General features: G+C 36.9%; 1 protein-coding gene and 1 long non-coding RNA gene across 3 annotated transcripts in view; one reads left to right on the forward strand and one right to left on the reverse strand.

Annotated features, from left to right (window-relative positions):
• Positions 1-161: 161 nt before the first annotated feature.
• Positions 162-24854, forward strand: LOC121367962. Of its 2 annotated transcripts, XR_005957461.1 has the most exons (4): positions 165-273; positions 16365-16438; positions 23820-23897; positions 24381-24854. It is a non-coding gene; the product is annotated as an uncharacterized LOC121367962 (long non-coding RNA). The 2 variants fall into 2 exon arrangements; XR_005957462.1 differs by lacking the exon at positions 16365-16438 and having other exon boundaries at positions 162-273.
• The window catches only part of LOC121367961 (protein Wnt-7b-like), a 61327-nt gene continuing 46206 nt past the window's right edge, over positions 11504-26624 (reverse strand). The window contains exon 4 of the mRNA XM_041492431.1: positions 11504-13076. Within this exon, the coding sequence (XP_041348365.1) occupies positions 12594-13076 (483 nt within the window). The 3' untranslated portion in view covers positions 11504-12593. The remainder of the gene's footprint in view (positions 13077-26624) is intronic.

The following is a 26624-nucleotide window of genomic DNA, read 5'->3' on the forward strand; positions in this document are numbered from 1 at the left end:
TATTGGACATCCTTCCGGTCCACACCACGCTATGCCCCTGCTGTCACTGCAAATCAGCTGCAGGTGTAGGAAATGCTATACTAGGCATGGGCCTGACCATCCGCTTTCAGCAACGTAGCTAGGTCACAGTATCATGACGTCATAAACGCAGGACGACATGACGTTTACATCGCAACGTTAATAGTGTTGTGAGGTTTAGTGGAATTATGAATAATTTTAATTTGTTTTCTTTCTGGATTTACAATATTGTTGTGGTTTTCCGTGAAAGCAAAGGTAAGCAATAATTGTTTATTATATGTTTGTATATATTGTCAAAGGCACCGCAACATCATATCCACGATATAACTAACACATTAAATGATTAAGAATGGATACGATCATAATTGTTCAGACGAATTCAGGAAACCTTTTGTTTTTGTTTTATTTTTATTAGCAACAGCTGTTAGTCATAAAAAAATTGATTAGAAAATACTGTTAGAATTGTGTAAGCAATCTCTGAAATTTACGTAGTGAATCGAGACGCAATATCCTGGGTTTCTGTATTATAGATGTGCCTAATATGAATGCTTACGTTAGACCAAATAAAAATAACCCCGTGGTTCCGACCGACCCTAATTGTTTTGTCCATTTTCGCCGACCCTACTGATCTTCAAAAACCGTGAAAGGACTCACCAGGCAGCAAGCAGCATTTTGTTTAAGATTGCTCTTTGCAAGACCAGTCTAACAGATTTTAGGAATAAAAAACAACAACCCCCAACCCCCCCAACCCACCCCACCCCCCCAAAACAACAACACCCAAACAAAACACAAACAAACAAAAACAACCCAAACGAACAAAACCACCAAACAAACAAAAAAACAACTACAACAGAAACACGCATACTTTTTTATTTGGCCTTATGACTGATACAAAGTGGCAAGTTTTCTGTTCTTTTTTATTTGGCCTTATGACTGATATAAAGTGGCAAGTTTTCTATTCTTTTTTATTTGGCCTTATGACTGATATAAAGTGGCAAGTTTTCTATACTTTTTTATTTGGCCTTATGACTGATACAAAGTGGCAAGTTTTCTGTTCTTTTTTATTTGGCCTTATGACTGATATAAAGTGGCAAGTTTTCTATTCTTTTTTATTTGGCCTTATGACTGATACAAAGTGGCAAGTTTTCTATACTTTTTTATTTGGCCTTATGACTGATATAAAGTGGCAAGTTTTCTATTCTTTTTTATTTGGCCTTATGACTGATACAAAGTGGCAAGTTTTCTATACTTTTTTATTTGGCCTTATGACTGATACAGTGGCAAGTTTTCTATTCTTTTTCTTCTTTTGTTATTGTTGTTTGTATTTAATTCGTTCTTTTTGTGTTTTTTGTTTGTTTTGTTTTAATTGTTTCTGTTCTGTTCTGGGGGTTTTTTATTTTTTATTTTTTATTGTTGGACAGTTGTATATTTAGTTACATGGATGCACATATAGATCTACAAGTACTCCTCTCTTGAATTTACTACACTTTAGCCATATTGTGGGCCTTAATTAAATAAGCACCCGCCATACAATTGAATGCCACACACACAGGCGTTCTATATACAAATAATTACAAAACTTGAATATATTGCTAGCTGATTATTATAAAACAGACTTGCTGATGATAAATACCGTATACGGAGGTAAGGGAGAGGTGCTTTGTGATATATTGAATAATGTATCACTGCCGTAGGTAGCGAGGTTGGGGGAGGGCAAGAGGGCATGTGCCCCAAACTTTTCTTGATCCAGTAGCAGCAGCGACGGTTTATATATATATATATATATATATATATATATATATATATATGTGTGTGTGTGTGTGTGTGTGTGTGTGTGTGTGTGTGTGTGTGTGTGTGCGTGCGCGCACGCCCCCCTCCTCCACTTTTTGGCACCTTCCTACGCCACTCTTTATAATCTAACATAGGGTCTTGTCCAGGAAGACAAAAAAGGCCTGTTCGTATTTTTTAGGGGCTGACTTCCCGTACCTTACCACTTGGTATGGCTATGAAGTGTACCTGTAAACAACAATGGACGGCCATAGAAAAGAAATCCCACTCAGTGACCTCGCCCAACACAACACAAACATGCAACATTTCAACACGCTTCTACAGTTCTTCAGTACAGTTATCCCACAAAACTCACGTCAAACCTGACAAATACTACAAAAACATCACAAATCAGCCGTGACAGAGACAGAATTTACCACGGTGACACAGCTAAAGAGTGAACCAGGAAATGATTTTGGGTTTGGTTATTTTTTCATTTAGAGCTGTCTTCAGAGGGGCGGGATTTAGCTCAGTCGGTAGAGCGCTTGTCTCAAGTGCTTGCGCCGTAGGATCGAACCACCTCAGTGGACCCATACTCTGATTGTTTTTGTTTAAGTCCCAACCAGTGCACCACGACAGGTATGTCAAGGTCGTAGTTTGTGCTGTCCCGTCTGTGGGAAAGTATATATAAAAGATCCCTTGCTGCTAATGAAAACGTTTAGCGGATTTCATCTAAGATTATGAGTCAAAATTACCAAATGTTTGACATCCATTAACCGATGATTTAATAAATAAAAGTGATCTAGTGGTGTTGTTAAACAAAACAAACTTTAACATTGAAGTTTTCTTTTAATGACCGATCAAATATTGGACGCCAAAACAGACATAATATATCTGAGCGGGCAGATTTTTGACAAATGGCATTGTTTTGTCTTATAATGTCTAATTCTTCGACCTCCACAAATAAAAAATGTATTTCAAAATGGCGACAGTTAAGTACCAGTATTTAAAAAACGGCTTTGACAACCTATGTAACTCCATTATAAAGAAACACTGGAAAAACGAATAAAAGGTTAGCGTAACAATTTCTCACAGGAAACATTGGAGTTCATTATATTTGTAACCATAAAGGACTCTCATTTTTGTAAAAAAAAGAATTGGGGGTGGGGGGAGGGGGCAGGCTCATTTTTGACCGAATTAAACGAAAGTGCCCGAATCTGGATAGCCAAATTTTTTCATAATAGCACTACTGCCAAACAGCTATATAGAGTTACAAACGAATCACTACGCATTTGCACATGGATTACAATTCATATTATAAGAACAATTATGGAAATACATGGTGAAAAGTGTTCAGGCAGCTTATTTTTGGCCGAATTGTTCTATCGTTTTTGCCCGAATTTGAGGATTTTCTCCAAGACGGGGGGGGGGGGGGGGGGGGGGGGGGGGGGGGGGGGCAGGCAGTTGCAATCCCTACCTCTCCCCATATCTCATACGCTCATGTTTGTGTTTTGCATTAGCAAAAAAATGAACGTACCTTACTTTGCTGCATTGTAAGATATTTCCGACTAATAAAATATTTCTACGATTACACTTACATATTAAATATATTTTCTTGTTTAGAATATTAGTGTCTGTATATTCAGTGTTTCTAGTCATCTTAATATTTGTAAGAAGCCCAAACTGGATTTTGTCTTCAAATAATTTCGTACGTACAAAAACTATTATTTTAGGAAATAAAATAAAATTTAACGTAGTACAAATATTAGAACGATCAGAAAGACGTTTAATATACAGCCATTAATATTTTATGCAGAAAAATGTATTTGTTATGCAATTACAGTCGTCAAAAAGTCTGTTAGTCGATAACATCTTAAAAATTGCAGTAAACTCAGGAATGTCCCTTTAAATTGTAAAATGGCGACCTAGCGGATTTAAAAATGATCGCCTTGAATTTCATAAGCATTTATATACAATACCTTTTTTATGTCATATTTTGAAGGCCTCTCGCTCGAATTGACGCGCGTTTTACCGAATGCTTGAGCACGCCTGATCGTATCCGGCAAAAAACACTTCCACTAGAGGATGGTTACAATCCAGTTTCAATTGCGCAAATATTTCGTCAATTGAAGTGTAATAAATTCAATTATTGCCACTATCTCGCATCGATGAAATCAAAGCACCAACTGGCTGACCGTCGCACAATAAAAACGCGGCTTGGTTTTGAAGCAGCACGTGCCCATTATGCGGACTATTTTTATGCGTGGAGGATATGGACAGGGTGTGAACTCAGAAGTAATGAGATAATATTATTGCAAGATAAAAAGTACAATTCCGCTATTACTGGCATAAACTTCGCATGTCGGTCAGTTTAAAGTAATTAAGGATCAATATTCAGCGATTGCAACAGACGATATTAAATCGAGTCTCGGTGCAAGATTCCAGTTCAGTGAACAGAATCGAATGCGCTGTGGATGGAAAAGCATGTTAAACCATATGATGAGAAAATTGCTATTTGATTTTTATTTGGATATTTTTGTTTAACGATCACACAATTAAAAAAAAGAAAAAAAAAAAAAAAGGAGAAGAAATACAACCATTTTGTTTTCTTTCTCTCTAAAAAATAATTCCCAAATTGTAAGATGTAGGTTTTGTATAATAAGCGTTCGTAAAATAAAATCAGCTGTTACATTTAATTACGTAATAAAAGTAAGATTTTTATAATTGAGTTTATTAACTGTACTAAATGAACAGCGAGCGGCCACAGCCACTTAATACTAAAATATGTCTTAATTAAATGAATATATTAGTTAGGTTATGGCTATTACAAGATATATCATATATGAGTGGGACGCCATTATTATTGTTTTATATTTCGCTGGTCTCAATATACTTTCTTAGAACTATGCTTTGTAAGCAGTTTTATTTTTTAGAATAATGGGTATATAAAAACTGTTCCCCGCCTCCCCACTATGTGTTCAGTTCTGGAACGGCCCTTTCGGTTCTGCGACTAATTTTGACAAAGAAAGAAATGTTTTATTTAACGACGCACTCAACACATTTTATTTACAGTTATATGGCGTCAGCCATATGGTTAAGGACCACACAGATATTGAGAAAGGAAACTCGCTGTCGCCACTCCATGGGCTACTCTTTTCGATTAGCAGCGAGGGATCTTTTATATGAACCATCACACAGACAGAGTAATACATACCACGGCCTTTGATATACCAATCGTGGTGCACTGGCTGGAACGAGAAATAGCCAAATGGGCCCACCGACGGGGATCGATCCCACACCGACCGTGCATCGAGCGAGCGCCTTACCACTGGGCTACGTCCCGCCCCAATTTTTTCATCTTTTTTTGACAAATAAACTAACAGTAATACTGTAAATATGTTTCTCAACATTGAATTATTTCATCTGCTTGCGATTCTTTTAAAATGTATAATCTAAAATAATTCTTTAATTAAAGCTATAACAAATTAACACGAAGAAGCCTACAATTAATAAATAAAAACCAACAACGAACAGAAAGAAACGAAAAAGAAAAAGGAAACACAACAAAAAACAAAATAACCCCCCACCCCCCAAAAAAAGAAGAAGAAAGAAAAAAAAAAGAAGAAAAAAAAAAAGAAAAAAAAAAGAGAAGAAAAATGCAGAAAGAAAGAAAAATACCCCAGACAGAAAGAATCAATATAACAAAAACAAAACAAAACAAAAATCACACATTGATGTATAAATGCATGACTTTATTAACATCACAGCGATGAAAGATTGTAACCATCTCATATATAAGTGCATGGAACAACACAAAATATCATACAGATTAAGATAAATAAAGAACATAAATATACAGCATGGTACAAACATGTAAACAATGTGATGAATATACAAAATATTACACGTGCTACAAAAACTACAACCTTGATGACATTGTTTCGGTTTACACGTTTACTCTAAGTTTACGTTCAAACCAGTGTCAAGCAACCACCTAAATCAGTACAAATAAATGAGTTATATAGGCATGGGCCCCGTTTTATGAAGCGATCTTAGGACGAAAATCACTTTATATGCCTGAATAATTTTGCACTTTTAGCGCGAAGATCATTTCATAAATCGGTGACCTGGGCCCGTGCTTATAAAACTTAAAGTCTAGACTTTAATAGTCCAGACTTTAACGTAATGCTATTTGAATGGCGTTGCCATGACGTTAAAGTTTGGACTTTATTAATTAAAGTCTAGACTTTAAGGTTTATAAGCACGGGCCAGGTGGTTTAATATAGGTCAGATTTTGTACTATCTGGCTTGTCGTAATGAAGGTGGATGATTAGGGATCCTTTTTGGGCGACGTGTTTCCTTTTTTCACATGGACCAAAAATATTAGGCATAAACTTTACTAGTTCACTAAAAGAACCCCTTTTGAAAATTTATACAACATTCATAAATGCGACGCCATACGATACGACCGCCTCGTACAAGAATGGCCACAAGAAAAGCTGATATACAAGACAAACGTTATGATATCATCGGTTGCTATGCAATCAGTTATTCTCGTAGCTATTATTGTACGAAGCACTCGTATGGTGTGGCTTCGCCTTAACTCGGAAAGATAATTTGTTGGAATATTAAGGTGGTCGCTAAACACAGGTGTTTTTTTTATGGATGAGTTCAGCTAAGCAGGACTGTGTTAAGCCAGACGGTAGCAAAACTGTTTTTGCTTGACTGGTTTATGCGCTTCACGTTAAACGGAATGACCACATTGGAAACCAGTCAAATAGGGCGCGAACGTTAGCATCGCTCGATATATCACTGAACGCAGGACAGGCGTGGTTGTATGTGAAATGGCAGTCATCTAAACACTTTCGGTTTTAATATAAATATTATAATATATCTGTACATGTATTTAGTTTTGAACACAATACAGGGACATCGAAGCAAAGTGTGTTAGACGGAGAATAGAGTAGGGTGGGATTCGGGTATTCTGTCAAAATATTATTTATAATTATGAATAACACTCCTTTGTGTTGACTTGCTTCCATAATCAAGAGGGGAATGCTATACACAGTCTTATTATAGATAATATATCAATAACGATCTGTAATGGATGTATTTTTTACACACAATGGATATTCCTATTATACAATACGTCAGTGTTATTATATCTTTCTAACAAATAGAATAATACAGCAATTTTTTAAATAGGGTTTCTCAGTAGAATTAAAAACATAATAATAAAAATAAACTGAAATTAGGCCGTCGGTTTCTTAGCGTGATCTTTAAAATTTGAGACACGAAAACAGCTTGATGGGATAAGTCCTTGCTTATTTTTCAAATGAGATAATGCCCCTTTAATGCTTTAGTTCGTCCATCGCAAAGTTAGATATATTTTAAAGCACATTCATTCCCTACCGATATTTAGCTTTCGGTCACAAACATCTTTTTAATTTTTAACACAAAAATAAAGAACCGATGCAAGATTTCAAATCGTATTTTGCAAAGATAATATGGAATAAAGATGAAACGTCTCGACGAATAATATTTTTAAAAAACCCCACCCCAGAGAATTAAGATAATTAATAATGGTCACTCTCTTCATTTGGTTCGATGTAATAATAATAATAATTTATAATGGTGTTTTCTTTATTTGGATCGAACATAATTGGATTATAATTTAGAATAGGCTTTTTTTTTTTCTTTTTTTTTTTCTTGTTTTACATTGTATCAGTTTAATTATAAATCAGAACATTTATTTTCATTATACTTTAGAATAGCCAATTCTTCATTTGGGTCGATCTCATTACAATTATTAACAGCTTTTTTTTCAATAGGTCAAATTTCATTATTAATTTTAATTAGTTTTTTTTCTTCATTTGGATCGCTCATCATGATAATTAAAATAGCCTTTTCGTCATTTGGGTTATAATTATTTATAATGTTATACTGTGGTCGTATGTTGCCTTGCGAAGTAGAGGTAGATACACGTTTGCATGAATTATGTAATCATGTCATGGCTTCTTCTTCTTTTTTTAAATATCTCATGGACTTGTCTGTTAGAGAGTTAAGACTTTTGATATTTTAGCTGTTTTGCAATTTTTATTTAACAAAACACTGACAAAAACTGAAGTCTGACAGAAGACCTTATTTTCTGTTGAAACAAAAGATCACAGTGAGAAAATGGCCGATGAACAACATTGCGGTTTCAACCCTGACAATACCAATATGTGTATAACGTATACTAAATAACAAAAGTGACGCCAATATTTAATATTTATTTTTCATGATAAAATTAAATCTGTAAATAAACTGTCAAAATGGACCTAAAATGTTCGCAAGACATTAATAATTTTAATAGAAACAAACGCTAATGCGATTCAAACAATAATTTTAAATAAATGAAGGAAGGAAGGAAGGAAATGTTTTATTTAACGACGCACTCAACACATTTTATTTACGGTTATATTAAATAAATGAAATAAAAATAAAAATTATTTTTTGCGTTTCTTTTGTTGTTCAGTGTATATGCAGAAATAAATAAGAAGAAATAAAACAATAATGTATTTTGGGATGGCTTTCATTCGTAACATCAAGCATAAATCAATTTTATTTGTTTCTGAGGTAAAAACGAAGTTTATTCACATGCTGTATGGTATTCAGTAATAACATAAAGTTCTGTTAAAGGAACATGCCTGAGTTTGCTGCATTGTAAGATGTTTCCGACTAATACAATATTTCTTACATATTAAATATATTTTCTTGTTTAGAATATCAGTGTCTGTACATTCGGTGTGTTTCTGGTCGTCATAATATTTGAAAGTAGCCTAAACTGGATTTGGTTCGTATGTACGAAAAAATATATATTAGGGAATAAAATTAAGTTTGACCTAGTACAACCGTTAGAACGACCAGAAACACGTTTAATATATAGTCATTAATATTTTATTTAGAAAAATATATTAACTTTTAACTAGATTACAGTTATTAAAAAGTCTTTGTTGATTCACATCATCTTAACAATCGCTTAAAACTCAGGAATATCCCTTTAAACTATTTTAAGACTACGCTCTCGAAGCTTAAATTGACTTAATCTATCACTTGGAAAAATAAAGGAAAACGTGGCATTTTAGACCAAATTATAGTCACTGTTAGCGTTGTAATATTTGTGTAAAATAAAACATTGTACTGTCAGACTGAATGTCAGTAATGTGGAAATGAATGTTGCAGTCACTATTTCCCGTTAGTGGAGACTGAATGTCAGTAATGTGGAAATGAATGTTGCAGTCACTATTTCCCGTTAGTGTAGAGGTGGAACGTAGCCCAGTGGTAAAGCGCTCGCTTGGTGCGCGGTCAATGTGGGATCGATCCCCGTCGGTGGGCCCATTTGGCTATTGTTAGTTCCAGCCAGTGCACAACGACTGGTATATCAAAAGCTGTGGTATGTGCTATCCTGTCTGTGGGATAGTGCATATAAAAGATCCATTGCTGCTAATGAAAACACAAAATCTGGCGGGTTTCGTCTCGAAGACAAGACGTCAAAATTACCAAATGTTTGACATCCAATAACCGATGATTAATAAACCGATTATTAATAAATCAATGTGCTCTAGTGGTGTCGTTAAACAAAACAAAACTGTTTTCCCGTTAGTGTTTGTGTGATTCCTTCTTTCTTTCGTACAGTATATTTTAGACCATTTAAAATAAGACCAATAACACACCTCACCCCATGAACTGTGTTTTCCATACACACACGTTGTTACTTATAAATTAATCAATTTAGTTATTTGTCGTAAGTTTCAGAGAATATATACAATAACACGCATTACAGCGATTATGTTTGTCGAACCAATGAAATAATTAGAGACACATTGTAATTAACTATCCACCAGGTTTTCGTGTCAAAGGGATATGTTTTCGTGTAATTATGGATACGATAACTGGGATACACAATAATAATAATAATTTTTAAAAATCCAAACATGCCGCCCCACCCACAACCCCACAAAAAAACACTTACCCCCCCCCCAAAAAAAAAAAAGAGAAAAAAAAAGAGAGCGCTTAACAACACACAAAAATAATAATAAAATAAAAATCCCAACAAAAAAAAAAGAAAAAAAAAGGACAAAACCCCACAAACCTTTTTTTATAACAGATATTTTTATTCGTGTCAAAAGGACACAATTCATCTTTGTGTAGAAACGAATACGTTTCTTACTATAATTTGTTTGTTAACATGAAAAGTCAGGACATACTAACAGAGAGTTATTATATTATTGTTTGTAACTAAATGACAGCGAATTAAGTCATATTAATATAATTAAAACCAGACTCAGCACTTTGTGTAGAACGGAATACGTTTCTTATTATAACTTTTCGTATTAAAATAGAACATCAGGACCTACGAGGGAACTACTATATTATTGTTCGTAACTAAATGACAGCGAATTAAGTCATATTAATATGATTAAAGTCATATTCAGTAGCACTTTGTGTAGAATAGAATACGTTTAGATTACGGTTTCTTATTATACCTTTTCGTGTTAAAATGGAAGGTCAGGGCCTACAAACAGGGAACTATTACAATCGAGCACCGTTGTGTCGAACTTGTTTGAGTTGATATATCGTTTGTGTCGATATGACTAGCCGGTCCCAGCCAAAACGTGTATTAACTATCATGTTTTTGTCTAGGTTGAGTCGATATTACGTTTGTGTCAATATTTGTATGTCGTCCCCACGATATCGACACAACGGTGCTCGACAGTATATTATTGTCTGTAACTAAATGACAGCGGATGAAGACATATTATATGATTAAAGTCAGATTCAGTAGCACTAATAAACGTTTTCTTACACATTCGTTTTCATGAACGTTTTCATGAAGATTGCCTCGACAGTAATTGTTGTCTAGTCACGGAATAAACTCGAAAAAGTTGCTGTTTTCTTATTTTTCCTGCAAACACCTTCAGTTGTACATGCCAGGATCCTAACTCACTAAAACTCTCGCAACTTTACGATCTCACACTACAATCCAACACGACTTGCGAGGAATATGCGAATTGGGCCCTAGATTCCCCCCGTGTCACAATGTCATGTAAACACGATTTATCTGTAACACACAAATCAACCTTCACTGAGGGGATTGGAACCACGGACTCTCAGTACGAGAGTCCAGCGCTCTACCAACTGAGCTAATAGGGAAATTGCCACTAGCTACTACGATCACTTTATACCAACACTACTACATATTTTCATATGTATATACGGACATTGTGCTTTACTAATTGATGTTACATTTTATACAGTAAATATCTTAATCATGTTCACCTTTGCTGAACTAAGACCATTTTCCGAGAACGGACACGAAAACCCAGTTGGGTCAGTATTACGTACAATGACTTGCAATAAGATGGTTGCTTAGCGACAGCAATTGCAACATTGTGGAAGTGGTTACTTTTTTTTGGCATGCTTCCATCAGATAAATATTTAAGCATGCCTGTCGTGGGCGCAACCTCTGATTTCGGCAGAGAATTCTGTCCAAGACAGGTCTACAACATTAGTACGCGTGTGTATATATATATATATATACATACGAATACATTTAATTATGCTCAATGCGCATCTGCCACTACAACAGCCAATGAAATTCCAGTGTCAGAACGCGTTTGTTCAGTCAACTGGTTTCTTTGTTCTTATATAGATATGAAAATGTGAAACACACAACTTAGTTTTTAATGTAATGTGCGCTATCATACATTTGTTGATATTTGTGTTTGAAAACATTTACCCTAGTTGTCAATTGGGCAACATATGTGCGCTGATACCAATGTGTATTTAGCAGTATTTGAAATGCCAATAACACAGTATAACGAGTAATGTACGTTACAGATAATTTTCTTTTTCTGAAATCATTATAATTTGCATGTGTACCTTTGGGTCAATTCACTGCATCTGCCAGCCACTTAAATACGTCTACCTCACTTTCCTAACAAAAAGTGTATGTCTGTTCCCACCCATGTAAGATCGGAACATATTAAAAATACGTTACATGTAACATATGATTTTTAAGTGTTTGTTTTTTCTCCATGTATCCTTGCTTCCTTCTCTGCTTCCGTTAACTCATTAAATACGTTTACCTCACTTTCCTAACAGTGTAACAGCAGTCTTATGTGTACTCGTACCCACGTGATATCCGAACATCTTTAGAAATCGGAACATCCGTTACACATGACACATTTTCATGCTGTATTATTTGTTTAACGTCTGTACTTCTTGGTCTGTTGTTTGCGTCTTTAAAAGCATTTTGTCTCACGTTCGTAACAGAAAAGGTACGTGTGTGGTCATATCCATGTAATATTCGAACATCTTGAAACCGTAACATGCGTTACACATTCTCCTTATTTGAAAAACAAAGTATCATCTACACGTATAAGTCTTCGGTCCGTTTACTGCATCCGTGAAATCCTCTTTAAATGCATTTACCCCACTTTCCTAACAGCCAACGTATGTGCACTGCCTGGTACCCATGTAACATCCGAACATCACGAGAATCGTAACACGTCCCTTTACACATCCGTAACTTTTATTTACTTTCCTATCAGCCAAAAACGTACTGTATAGCATGTGCATGTGACATCCGAACATCACGAGAATCGTAACACGTCCCATTACACATCCGTAACTTAATTTACTTTCCTATCAGCCAAAACGTACTATATAGTATGTGCACTACCTCTGGTACCCATGTAACATCCGAACATCTCGAAAATCGTAAAACACGGTCCGTTTACACATCCGTACGTCATTTTTAAATTTTATTTACATGTGTACTCCTCGGTCCGTTCACTGCACCTGTTGCAATTGACGTAGCAGCACCAGTGGAATTTACAGTTACACTGCCACGTCTTGGTGTACTGGTGCGTGTTGTAACCCCGGCCGCAGCACATCAGGTCACATCCGTCCGGCGCCAGGGACGTCCGGTTACATGACCGACCCGCCGTGCCCATGGACCCGGTCTTTTGATCATAATCACAGTAGTTCGGAGACTTCTCCAGAAACACAAGATGGCTTCTCCGCGGCTTCCGGTGAGGGCGCTTCGATCGTTTGAGGATTAGTGAGATTGGAGTTCTCGCCCTTCGTCCCAAGTAAGGCACAACGAGTTTGGACTTTCTGTAGCGTCTTTTGAGCGCGTCTCCGATCTTTCTGAACGGCGGCAGTGTTGTCCAGCAGGTTTTCGTTGTACAGGATCCAGACACCCCGTGACACTTGCAGTCGGTGCCCATGTTATCTTTCACAGCCTGCAAGACAAAGAATTTAACATTAAATTATTGAGTCTTTTAAAATTATCCTTCACAGCCTACAATACAGACAATATACAATTAAAAGACAGACAATATGACATTAAAGTAATGAGTCTTTTGGGTATCTCTGGGTACCATGCCCATATTATCTTTCGCAGCCTGCAAGACCAGCAATTTAAAATTAAATTAGTGAGTCTATTAAAGTTATATTTTACAGCCTACAAGACAGATAATATCATTTTAAATTAATCAGTAATTTGGTTATCTTTGACACCCTAAAAGATAAAGAATTTACAATTAAATTAACGAATCGTTTAAAAGTTATCTTTCACATCCTACAAGACCGAAAATATAAACTTAAATTAATGAGTCTTTTAAAGATATCTTTCAGAGCCTACAAGACAAACAATATAAACTTAAATTAATGAGTCTTTTAAAGATATCTTTCACATCCTACAAGATCGACAATATAAGCTTAAATTAATGAGTCTTTTAAAGATATCTTTCAGAGCCTATAAGACAAACAATATAAACTTAAATTAGTCAGTGTTTTACAAGTGGTTCTTTCACAGCCTACAAAACAATGTAAACGTAAATTAACGAGTCTTTTAAAGTTATATTTGACTGCCTACAAGATAAATATTTAAAATTAAATTAGTGAGTCTTTTTAAAAGTTATTTCACAGCCTACAAAACAAAGAATTTAAAAGTTATCTTTTACGGTCTATAAAACAAACAGTATAACATTAAATTAATGAGTATTTTCAAGTTATCATTCACAGCCTACAAGTCGAACATTATACAATTAAATTAATAAGTATTTTCAAGTTATCATTCACAGTCCACAAGGCAGACAATATACATGACACTAATGAGTCAGTTGGTTACCTTTTACAGCGCACAAGATAAACAATATACAATTAAAATTAATGAGTATTTTAAAATTATCATTCACAGCCTACAAGACAAACAATATAAAATTAAATTAATTGTTTTAAACTTAAAGTTATCTTACACAGCTTACAAAAACAAACAACCAAACCAAACAATTGTTTAAAACATTTTATAATAAAAGTAAAGTCTCTGTTTAAATCCACAAGTTTAAAATATTAACGTTTCGTCAACTAAATGTTGACATTGTCAGGAGAAAAAAAAACTTAAAATATTTTACATTTCCTGGAAACTAAGGTTAGTGACTCTTGGGGGAGTCAAACTATAATTATCAAATAATAATATTAATAAACCATGAGACGTTAGACTGCATGAACCACCGTGTGGGTTTATAATTCCTTGGTTTATAATGTACTTGCATGTCAAATATGTGAACATTGTACACGTGGAGTAACATTTACACCTTCGTGGTACAGGAACAAAACATACCACCCAGTGCACGTAAACTCGACATATCTACAGGTGTGGACCATCCAGGTGTTAAGACACGGATGACTGTTCAGACATTACTGCACAGGATGGCAGTGGGCACCTGGGCAGGGTGTTTGACTTGAAATGTAATTATGACAATATCTGATTTCTTTATAGTACAATAAAACAATCTTGTTTAACAAATTCAACAAACATGGCAAAAGCCAGCTAGTATAACAGAATAATAATAATTCCTTGAACATCTCGTCTGTTACTGGGACTTTTTTTTATAATGTCCTGGACAACAAAAGAACTGCCATTCCATTAGGTTTTGTATCTATTGAAATTATCAATGGCTTGTGGAGGTCTTAGGCCCATTTTAACAGTTTACTTAAATATAAATAGTCACGTTTTGTTTGTTATTCAGTATATATTCAAAGCATGCACAAAACGTATTGATATTCCCATGCAAGAGAAAAACATATTGGAACCCAACTGAAAATGCAAAAATGCATTAATGGTTTATTTTGTTTGTAACTTAAGAGTGACTAAGGTAAAATGCAGGTGTCTGCATTCCTTTTGCACCAAAATCTCAAAATATCTTTTAAAGTTCAAGTTAAGCTATTTCATCGGGATGGTGTACTCTCTCTCTCTCTCTCTCTCTCTCTCTCTCTCTCTCTCTCTCTCTCTCTCTCTCTCTCTCTCTCTCTCTCTCTCTTAGTGTCTCACTTGCATGTCTGTCTTGTATGTCTGTCTGTTACTATGTGTCTGTATGTCTTTCTCTTCTCTGTCCGTCTTTGTTTTGACTGTCTGTCTCTCTACAATCTCCTAGCCCCCGTTTCTGTCTCTCAGGTTTATATCTTTGTGTTTCTGTCCGTCTATGTCCCTCAATTTTTCTCTCTCCGACGTGACATTTGGAATTCCATGCTGCCACAGAGTTCAATTCGTGAAACGACAATTTGCTTTGAAAAAAAATTCACCGAGCGTAAACTGTCTTAATATACGTCCCGACATGATAGCATTTTTTATCAAGTTATAAATGCGAGGTAAACACGATGAATATGGAACCCGTCAGGGAACAAAGAAAGAAACCAAATTAATTTTTGCAAATTCAGCGAACAATTTTCAAGTTAAGCGCCCCCATGTAGTGCGATGCGCCATTCGAAATATGCTGGTCGCTTTCTCTTCACGGAAAGTCCCGGGTTTAAGTGGCGGACTGCTAAACCGAGTGGAAGCGAGCGGGCCTGTCGGATCGGGCCCCCTGCGGCCCTTAGTATCCCCGAATGAACAAATCGTCCTCATGATACAGGAGTCATACGGGCAAGCAAAGCAGACGGCACGACAATACTTGTGTGTATTGACGTCGAAGGCACCCACAGTTTTTAATAATTTTTACGTGGCCGAGAGAAAGACCGGTATTGGTGGTGTAGTGGTTAAGTCACCGGACTTAAGGCTGGTAGGTACTGGGTTCGGATCCCCGTACCGGCTCCTAACCAGAATGAGTTCAACGACTCAGTGGGCCACTACACCAACTTCTTTCTCACTAACCACAAACAAACTAACCGTTAACCGACTGACCTGGACATATAGTCCAAAAGAGCTGATATATGTGCCCAGGACAGTGTGCTTGAACCTTAAATAGATATAAGCACGAAAATAAGTATTAGAAAAAAAAGAGAAAGGGAGGAGTGTAGAGAAATGGAGTCAGGGTCAATTGTATTTTTGAAATGATAATAAGGCAATGACATGGGCTGAAGTAAGGGTAATATATCCTACTTTTTGTACTTGCTTCGGGGCTGAGTGTCTATGAGGATAAGGTTGTACAATTATAATTAAAAATAACTGTAGTGATATTCACCAATACATTGAATACACCTCGTAAACTGTGGATATAACTGTTACATATTAATTTTTCCACAAACAGGACAGCGTATGTGACGAGTGAAAAAAAAGAAGAACTACATAATCGCAGAAAACTTCAAATGAGTCCACAAAAAGGTATCGAACCTACAACCAAACAAACATTACGCGGACACTCTACCACTGAACTACATCCCGCTCCAGTGAATTTCTCAATCTCGTAACCAGCCAGCAAGTACAACTTGACTATTCAAAAATAATTCATCTCACAGCTTATGATATGACCCCTGGCTTATTACTAAAGGTGTTACATATACTGCATTTAGCTTTTTGAATTATTTTGACCTTATCAACAGGCCTTTTTAAAAAAGTCAACATTCGGGATAGGCGTAAAGGTGTGGAAGCTTAACGAGATATTCGGTACAATATACATGATTTCCATTTTAATCTTGTATAAAAAGATCACTTAAAGGTCCAGCGCACATTTTTACATGTTGCTTCTTAAAGCGTAAACGCAGACATGTTAAATCATTTTGCCATATTATCGAATTCTTTTATTCACAAACGCGGGGACAAACGACTTGTATGCTAGTATATAAAGTCAGTAGACTGTCGATAAAGGTCACAAAGTGCATGTGTAAACAGCAGTAGATTTATTTCTTAGAAAAAAACAAAAACGACGACTCATTTTTCAACAAAGATTCAAGCACGCTCTTCTGGGCAAGTGACTTGGGTGGCCTTGGCTTCAAGCTCCAAGCGGCGTTTACAATGACTTATTGAAGCTGCTACTGTAAAGTATAGTAAAGTTTGTTTTATTTAACGACGCCACTAGAGCACATTGATTTTTAATCTTATCATCGGCTATTGGACGTCAAACATATGGTCATTCTGACACCTTTTTTTTAGAGGAAACCCGCAGTCGCCACATAGGCTACTATTTTACGACAGGCAGCAAGGGATCTTTTATTTGCGCTTCCCACAGGCAGGATAGCACAAACCATGGCCTTTGTTGAACCAAATGGGTAGGTGTAAACCACTTGCACCGACCAGTGATCCATAACTGGTTCAACAAAGGCCATGGTTTGTACTATCCTGCCTGTTGGAAGCGCAAATACAAAATCCCTTGCTGCTAATCGGAAAGAGTAGCCCATGTAGTGGCGACAGCGGGTTTCCTCTCTCTATATATGTGTGGTCCTTAACCATATGTCTGACGCCATATAATCGTAAATAAAATGTATTGAGTGCCTCGTTAAATAAAACTTTTTTTGTTTTGTTTGTTGAACCAGTTATGGATCACTGGTCGGTGCAAGTGGTTTACACCTACCCATTGAGCCTTGCGGAGCACTCACTCAGGGTTTGGAGTCGGTATCTGGATTAAAAATCCAATGCCTCGACTGGGATCCGAACCCAGTACCTACCAGCCTGTAGACCGATAGCCTAAGCACGACGCCACCGAGGCTGGTTTTACTGGTACAGACTGAATGAATGAATGGATGTTTAACGATACCCTAGCACGAAAAATACATCGAGTAATGGCGGTACCTGTTACAGATCAAGTTTAACTTTTATGACGATTATCCCATTTTTCAGTTATGACCCTCGAACTTAGGAGATACAGAAATGTGTTGGGCCATGTAGGGGATATGTATTGCCTTAGCGGTACTCTCTCATAATACTTGTTTATTCAGGAAACAACCTATCCATCAGTGTAGCTTTAAAGTCATCTACGGCATGCTCCATATATTCAAACTCGACAACAGAAGTCAAACAATGAAACATGCGAGCTAGTAGTATCCCGTATGTGTTTCAAATGCTTTTAGTACTGCACTCAACAATGCCCCGTCCTTATCAGTTTACAGGCAAAGTTATGGCACGATTTCATGTTCCGTTTCACTTTTGGCGAAACACAATTACTTGCCCTTGGATATTGGTCATAATCTAATCTTGATAGTATCTTCTAATATCCCCAGAAAACGGTAGCCTAGGTGACAAAGCAATTCTAATTATAGTGTTGTAAATCAAATGACTTTATTGTGACAAGTAGTGTTTACCTTCGAAGCACTGCGAAGTGTATGCTTTTAAAATATCTTAAAGATAAGTCCCATTGCTTGTAAATGTGTGTTCATTGGTGGGAGGCGGCAATGCGTCACTTGTATGTATTTCCTTGCGGTGCTAATATCGTTGGAATCTTGGCATAATTTTTAAAATCTTAACTCCTCGACTGAATAAGCACACCATCAAGAGGTCACGTAGATGTAGATGTAGATATACAGCCATTGATTAAATTGTTGTTTATTGATCTGTATCACTGTTTCATTATTTTTGCGCATTACCCACGCTAGAAACAACCCCTCCAAACATTATAACACAAATATAGCAGGTATGAATAAACCACTTTTAACAAGTTTGAGGAAATGTTGTTTTGGCACTTATTAAGGTTAATACACTTTGTCCTGCTTATTCAGAACAGAGGTTAATGGTTAGTGCAGACTCGTTGGTGTTGTAGACTCACACTCCCCCTCTTTAAGCATAGGCGTACGGGCTCACATTCATATAGGTGTGTGTGTGTGGGGGGGGGGGGGGGGCATGCTGATGTTTTCCCGATTTAACGGGAAAAATCCCCGATTATGAAGAACAGTTCGTGTATTTATAGTTCAGTCAATCAATCAATCAATCAATCAATCAATCAATCAATCAACCATTTGACACCTTTCTCAAATGAAGGTTCAAGCACGTCTGTCTTGGGCACATTATTCTAATTTCCCGGCGGATGCATCCAAGACAGGCATTGACATTTGCATGGGATTTTTAATCCAGATACCGACTCCAAACCCTGAGTGAGTGCTCCGCAAGGCTCAATGGGTAGATGTAAAACACTTGCACCGACCAGTGATCCATAACTGGTTCAACAAAGGCCATGGCTTGTGCTATCCTGCCTGTGGGAAGCGCAAATAAAAGATCCCTTGCTGCTAATCGGAAAGAGTAGCCCATGTAGTGGCGACAGCGGGTTTCCTCTCAAACTGTGTGATCCTTAACCATATGTCTGACGCCATATAACCGTAAATAAAATGTGTTGAGTGCGTCGTTAAATAAACCATTTCTTTTTCTTTTTTTGTTATATAGATTACAACTAATATTGCGAGTAGAATTATGGAAATCCATGGTGAAAAGTGTCAGGGTAACTCATTTTGTCTCCATCATTTTTGCCCGAATGCGAATATCTGCTCCAGAACGGGAAGGGGGCAGTTGACCCCTGAACCCACCCCGCCCAATAAAAAAACACCAGACACCCTTATCATACTCTTATGCCTTTAAGCTGACACAGGAATGTGTAATCAAGATCTTTCAGCCTTAGGGCCAATGGTTAAACCACCACGCCACTAAAGCCGTATAAACATAGTTTAATTTACATTTATTTCTAAGTAATTTCCTTAAAGGCATATTGTCACAGACCACTGACCTATTCAATGGTCTAACAAAGTATTACCTGAACAAAAATAATTTGATTTGTCCCTAAATGTACTTTATTCAACCATCTTCATAACCACCATACTCCATTTATTAATGACATTTTGTAAAAATAATTGAATTATGGCAATGGTCCATAATTCAAAACCTAAAATTGCCGAGAGGGATGACATGGATTTCACCCCATCATGGTTCAGTTAAGGTGATGCAATAGCTAGATTTGGTTTCCAACAATTAATGTAATTTTTATTTATTATCCATTTTTAGAGAAATAAGGTCCTTAAATCTGTGACAGTATGCCTTTAATCTGGATACTGATAGGTGGGTTTTTTTTTGGTACTTCCATGTTTGTGTAGCAAAGGCAATAGTTTAAAAACTGAGTTAGACTCATGTTTCTATGAAGTGTTCAGGAAATCCTTATTTTCTTTAACATTTCAGACATGGTTGTACATATTTTACGAATGGCATGAATCAACAGTTTAACTAAACTGTGATGATACGTCCTGGTACCAGCTACTCTGGTGTGTTCGAGCCTTCTAGAAAAATACTAGTTTCTAAACACCTGCTCCACTACTGAAGGGTCATTTTTTTTTAAGTCTTTTTTTTTTCTCTCCAAAATGTTCATTCATAATCTAAAGTTGCATTTTGAAGGAAAAAGATACGGTCACAGTTTGATACCTATGGAGATAGTGTTTACAAAACCACACACGTTTAATCCTTAAAGATGACAGTTCATATTACAAATACTTTAGGTAGACGAGTCAACAACATTAAATTTATATGTAGTTTTATTATAATTTAGTCTAGTAGTTGAACTAACAGAACCACAATATTAATATATTTCCCCAAATAGCTCAAAATGTTAAGACTTTCCTGAAAGACGAGAGTTTATAATTTGCATTTTTAAACAAATTTAATATCTCTTGGTAAAATCAAAATTTCAGAACAATTAACTAAATAATATCATGAAGTCGCATCTGTGTACAAGACGGATCACAGAAGATATTTATACTAAGTATGATAATATCTTGTCAGAAAGTGTAAAAATAATGATGAACCTGTATATAATCTTAATTACCCAACCTGAAACCTGGTCTGTTTAAAGCCTCATTCACACTGACACGATGTACCGCTACGGTGACCCACGGTGCTTGAAATCGGGGGGAACCGTGGGTAACTGGCGGCAAACCGTATCCACCCGGGGTGATTCGTGACGAGCCGTAGATCGCCACGGTTGTTTTAAGCTGTTTAAAACGCCCGTGAGTCACCGTATAATAACCGTAGCACCAACGTGGCAAACAGTCTTTTTGGACAAAACTGGAGCCAGAGTTACGGCGAACTACGGTTCATAGCACCGGGACCTACCGTGGGATACCGTGGCCATCACTGGGACAGTGTGACTGGGGCTTTACCGATACAAACACTTATATGTTGTTATATGGCATGGTTTCAAACGTGGCAGTCCGTGGGACACCCTCCTGAAAGCGGACGGCGTACCCACTGTCACTACTGTGGGTGGGATCTAGCTCAGTCGGTAGAGCGCTCGCTGGAGGTGCTTTTGTCGTGGGGTCGAGCCCCCTTCGGTGAAACCATTCTCTGATTGAATTTCTTCTCGGCCACACCAGTGCCCCACGACTGGTATATCAAAGGTCGTGTTATGTACTGTTCTGTGAGAATGTGTATTTAAAAGAACCCTTACTGCAAACAGAAAAATGGGTTTCATCAAACTGTATGTCTAAATTATTAAAAGTTATAGCCGATGGTTAATAAACAACACCATTTTAACTTTATTATTATTTGGTATAGTAGAACCTAAAATGGATAGCGTGGTTTTTAACGTGACGAGGGATGTAACAGAAAACTTATTTCTATGGTTATCAATAGCAGATATTTCATATATGTTTTCCGAGCAAATCGCCCGCTGTCACGGGGATTCTATAATTCCCGTAACTGAATAGAACACGATTATGAAAATATCTCTCCTAACTGTATATCTATTAGATCTCTCTGTAACAGGCTGTTAAACCCTAGTATGGCTCGTCTCTAGGTATGATCAGAGATACCATCTTATATAAAGTATATATTAATATAGCACGTTAGTTCTCTAGAAACACAACAAAAACACAATACACTTTGGAATCTGTATTAATCTACGTTGACAAATGTACAGCCGTAGTAGTTAATTAATAACAGCAATAATAACAACCCAGAACTGATCACTTAATTAGTTAATCTCTAGGTGTCTAGTTACACAATATGCGAATCACTTCACCGTTACACCACACCCACACGTGTGATAATTGAGAAACGCTTCCAGGAGAAGTTAATTAATAAGGGAATTACAACACCATTCCTAACTGGTTAATTTTTAATTAACCCTTACTACTCGTTCAGTAACGTGTGATAATTTAGGAACGCTTCCAGGGGAACTTAATTAATAAAGGAATTACAGCTCTATTCCTAACGGGTTAATTTTTAATTAACCCTAACTACTCATTCAGTAACCTTGTGACACAGAATTAATATTGGTACCTATCACAATAAAGATAATAACCTACAGTTTACCTAGGTCCACTAGGATGACTGGCTAAGCTTTATATTACCAAATACTCATATAATGTTAGAACAAAAAGTCTACGATTTACTTCGTCAGATGACCGAAGACACTGTCTAAAGAATATTGGTATAATACAGTATCAAATATTTAAAGTCACATCAATCACATCAAGGTTATACACAGAGCAGAAAAGATATTTACCAAAGTCCAAACGGACTAACGTTCCCGCGAAGCTTCCTTTTCGTTCTCTTCGATATCTCTAAAAAATAGCTATTTATTATAAATCAGAATTCGCCTGGGGGTACAAGGCGGTACCTCCCCCTATCATCTGATATTCCAACTCTACTGGAGTCGGTATATTTCTCTCTGATCGTCAGACTTACTGACGCCATCGTCGCCAAATCACGATTGTAAAAACCCGCACTCGCAGAGGTATTACGTAACTACTCGCCACATGGCCTCCACAGCTGGACTAAGTGCATATTGGAATGCCCGATCGCGCGAAGTATTACGTAACAAGTTGCCCAGCTAGCTACGTGCAATGAAACTGCACACGGCCCTCTAACACAATTAAAATCGCCACAGGCGAAACAAATTTAAGAGCATGTACCGTCACACCCGCGCTGCGCCAAAAACCGTTAACATGGAAAACTGCCATTACTACTGCTACCTACTTACACACCCGTGTAGGAGATGACCCGTTTGAGATAAATATCGACTGAGACACAACGATGACAGTCAGCAGGGTCGTACCATCCAATAAAATAAGGATGTCCAAAATTGATTGTTCTATGACGTGTAAGTTAACCTGAAACTGACAACTGCGGGGGACGCATTAGTTAACTCCCACGAGTGTTGTGAATAAGTCTTAGTTGGAAACAACGTTTAGATCTATTTTAAACCTGGTTTTTGAGGATGTGTAAGTAGAACACTACATGAACCCTTTTCTCTTAACTCGTTGTTTAAAAAACATATCCAATTTGCTTTAGTTCTCACTACACTATGTCATCTGCCATTGAAACCCATGTTAAATTGTCCAACTTCAAACGAAGATTGCCAATAGAACGGGTTCTCGTTGGCACTAACAACATACACCATTGCGAACATACATTATATAAGATTTATTTTCACTCTAAAATTGAGAACACTTTTTTGATAGATGACCGCATCTGGCTATAGTACCGTTCCGAACAGGTTAATCATTAACCGATTCACTGCGGCGGTCTCTTGCGCTATACACCAATGTCCCAAAAGGTCAATGCACAATATTACAAAATAACATGGGCAAAATACAGCTAAAAGACTTACCATTAAACATACATATTGTTTTAATTCTTCACCATTTCCTAGAAGTGAATATGTGAACTATAACATGTATCACAATTAGGAACTATAGTGGACCGTGATGAATGAACTCTCACCCGGAAGACAACTGTGTAGTGAGACCGTTGCTCATTAGACTTTAATGGTCACGTTTTTTTTTGTTTTTTTTAGAAAACTCGTTGCAAGATAAATGGTATCTTATGGCTATTCCAAGCTAGGGCCTGTGGACCCCAACTTGAGGACGAAAATGTACAGGTTTTTTTTTTGGTTTTTTTAACTTACTCTATATAAAGATGAAAGTATGGCTTGTAACCCCCCTCCCCCCTCCCCCATTTGAACCATTAGCCTCTTCACTAGAGGTTTTGTCCCCCACTCCAGATATCATTCCTACGGGTCTGCACTCATTTAATATCCCGTTCCAGCCAGTGCACCACGACTGGTATATCAAAGGCCGTGGTATGTACTACCCTGTCTGTGGGATGGTGCATATAAAAGAACCCTTGCTGCTAATTGAAAAGAGTAGTCCATGAAGTGGCGACAGCGGGTTTTCTCTCTCAATATCTGCGTGGTCCTAAACCATATGTCTGACGCCATATAACCGTAAATAAAATGTGTTGAGTGCGTCGTTAAATAAAACATTTCTTTCATTTAATATTCTCTTTGCCAGCGTTTGAAACCGGTGTCACGGTTTGAGATTGTACCCGGTTTGAGATTGTCCTTTGCTTATTGCAGCAGCGGTTTCGGATTGCCCTTCGATTTTGACGCATGTGCAATAAGCAAAGGACAATCTCAAACCGGGTACAATATCAAACCGTCACACCGGCCAACTCGACCACTGCTCCACCAAGGCCAAGGCCTCTCTCCACTCTAAGTACAAGAATGTCGGTGGCGTACGTGGATTGCTTGCGAAGAGACATCTGTTTTGTGGGAGCTGGGAAGACTCGAGACTCGGTACAAAGGGTGCTGGCGTCTTTAACGCCGCACGGACCCGCATAGCAAACTTAACCTCCGAACCAAGGTGCATACGTGAATATTAACACAAAAGTAAGTCTCTACTTCGCGCTAAACGATTGTTTTACACCGAGATGACAGACGAAAAGGCTTTGCTGGTACGAGTGGGATAGAGTGAAACGGTATAGAGTAGGCCAACACACGATTTGTTTAAGTGTTTTATAGACCTGATATAAATGAAACTAGTATACACTATTTAGCCTTCGTTAATAGGTCATGGCCGCAATTAGTGGGAAGGGCAAGGACATTGCGCACAGATCAACCCCACCCCCCACCCCTCTAAATTAACCCTTTTAGTTTATAAGTACCCATTTTGTCTCCCCGAAGAAAATCCGATAATATTATGCCTTACATCTTTCAATATTTACTTCATTCTCAGTTATTTTAAGCTAGGTACGGCTAGCATGCTGGCTTAAAAAAGAAAAGAAAAAGAAAAGATGTAACACATTTTACAACATCCGTGACCAAGTTATCCACGAGCGTGGTATCAAAAGTCGTGGTATATGCTGTCTTGTCTATGGAGAAACAGTGAGCGAAGCAAATATTATTTACATTTTCTGCATGTCTTATTATTTTACTTTCTTCTTATTTTTTTGTTCTTTAATAATACATTGACCATGACGTTTTGGCATGGCCATCTGGTGAAAATAAGTACACTGTATTTTAGTTTTCTAAAGATATATTTAAAGTATTTAGGAAAACCCCCCACCTATGATAATAGTTGAACTCTGTAAAACATACACTATTTACACATTTTATTTTTCAAATATTAATAATACAGGGAGTGGGGAAGAAGAAAGAAGACAGTGACAGGGCAAAACTGAAAGTCTTTCAGACGCTCAGTGCTAATATCAAATGTGAAAACCATTATTGCACGTGCATCGATATTTGTTGACAACATCAGCTAATTAACTCACTACTAATGGACTACGTATGGATAAAATTTCGCCGCTCATATATAGTTTATTGTTAATTTCAAATATCAACGCACAACGCAGTAGCCGTGCCCGACAACCATTAAGTAACGGTAAATTTGCACGGAGAAATCATGCTGTGTGCTACCTGAAATGTATGGCGTAAAAAAACAAAAAAACAAACAAAAAAAACAAATTCCATATAATATGTCTGATCATCATTAAAGAAAAATAAACAAACATATTATGTTAAACATACTAACGAGGCATTCCAGTACATGTATATTACATGCAAAAACTGCGATATAGAATTACACATGGAATTTCTATCTAGAGCTGTTATGTAAAAATGCGTTGTTAAATACGAATGCCATGCATAAAATGTGATGTAAATTACATGCAAAGTGTGAAGTGTGGTGTAAAATTGCATACGAAGTGTGAAGTGCGATATAAAATTGCATGCAAAGTGTGAAGTGCGGTGTAAAATTGCATGCAAATTGTGAAGTGCGGTGTAAAATTGCATGCAAAGTGTGAAGTGCGGTGTAAAATTGCATGCAAAGTGTGAAGTGCGGTGTAAAATTGCATGCAAAGTGTGAAGTGCGGTGTAAAATTGCATGCAAAGTGTGAAGTGCGGTGTAAAATTGCATACGAAGTGTGAAGTGCGATATAAAATTGCATGCAAAGTGTGAAGTGTGGTGTAAAATTGCATGCAGTGTGAAGTGTGATATAAAATTGAATGCAAAGTGTGAAGCGCGATGTAAAATTGCATACGAAGTGTGAAGTGCGATATAAAATTGAATGCAAAGTGTGGAGTGTGGTGTAAAAATGCATACGAAGTGAGAAGTACGAAATAAAATTACATGCAGTGTGAAGTGCGGTGTAAAATTGCATGCTAAGTGTGAAGTGCGATATCAAATTGCATGCAAAGTGTGAAGTGCGATATAAAATTGCATGCAAAATGTGAAGTGCGGTGTAAAATTGTATACGAAGTGCAAAGTGCGATATAAATTTGCCTGCAAAGTGTGAAGTGCTGTGTAAAAATGCATACAAA

Source organism: Gigantopelta aegis, chromosome 3 (assembly GCF_016097555.1).
Source record: "Gigantopelta aegis isolate Gae_Host chromosome 3, Gae_host_genome, whole genome shotgun sequence".
NCBI lineage: Eukaryota > Metazoa > Mollusca > Gastropoda > Neomphalida > Peltospiridae > Gigantopelta > Gigantopelta aegis.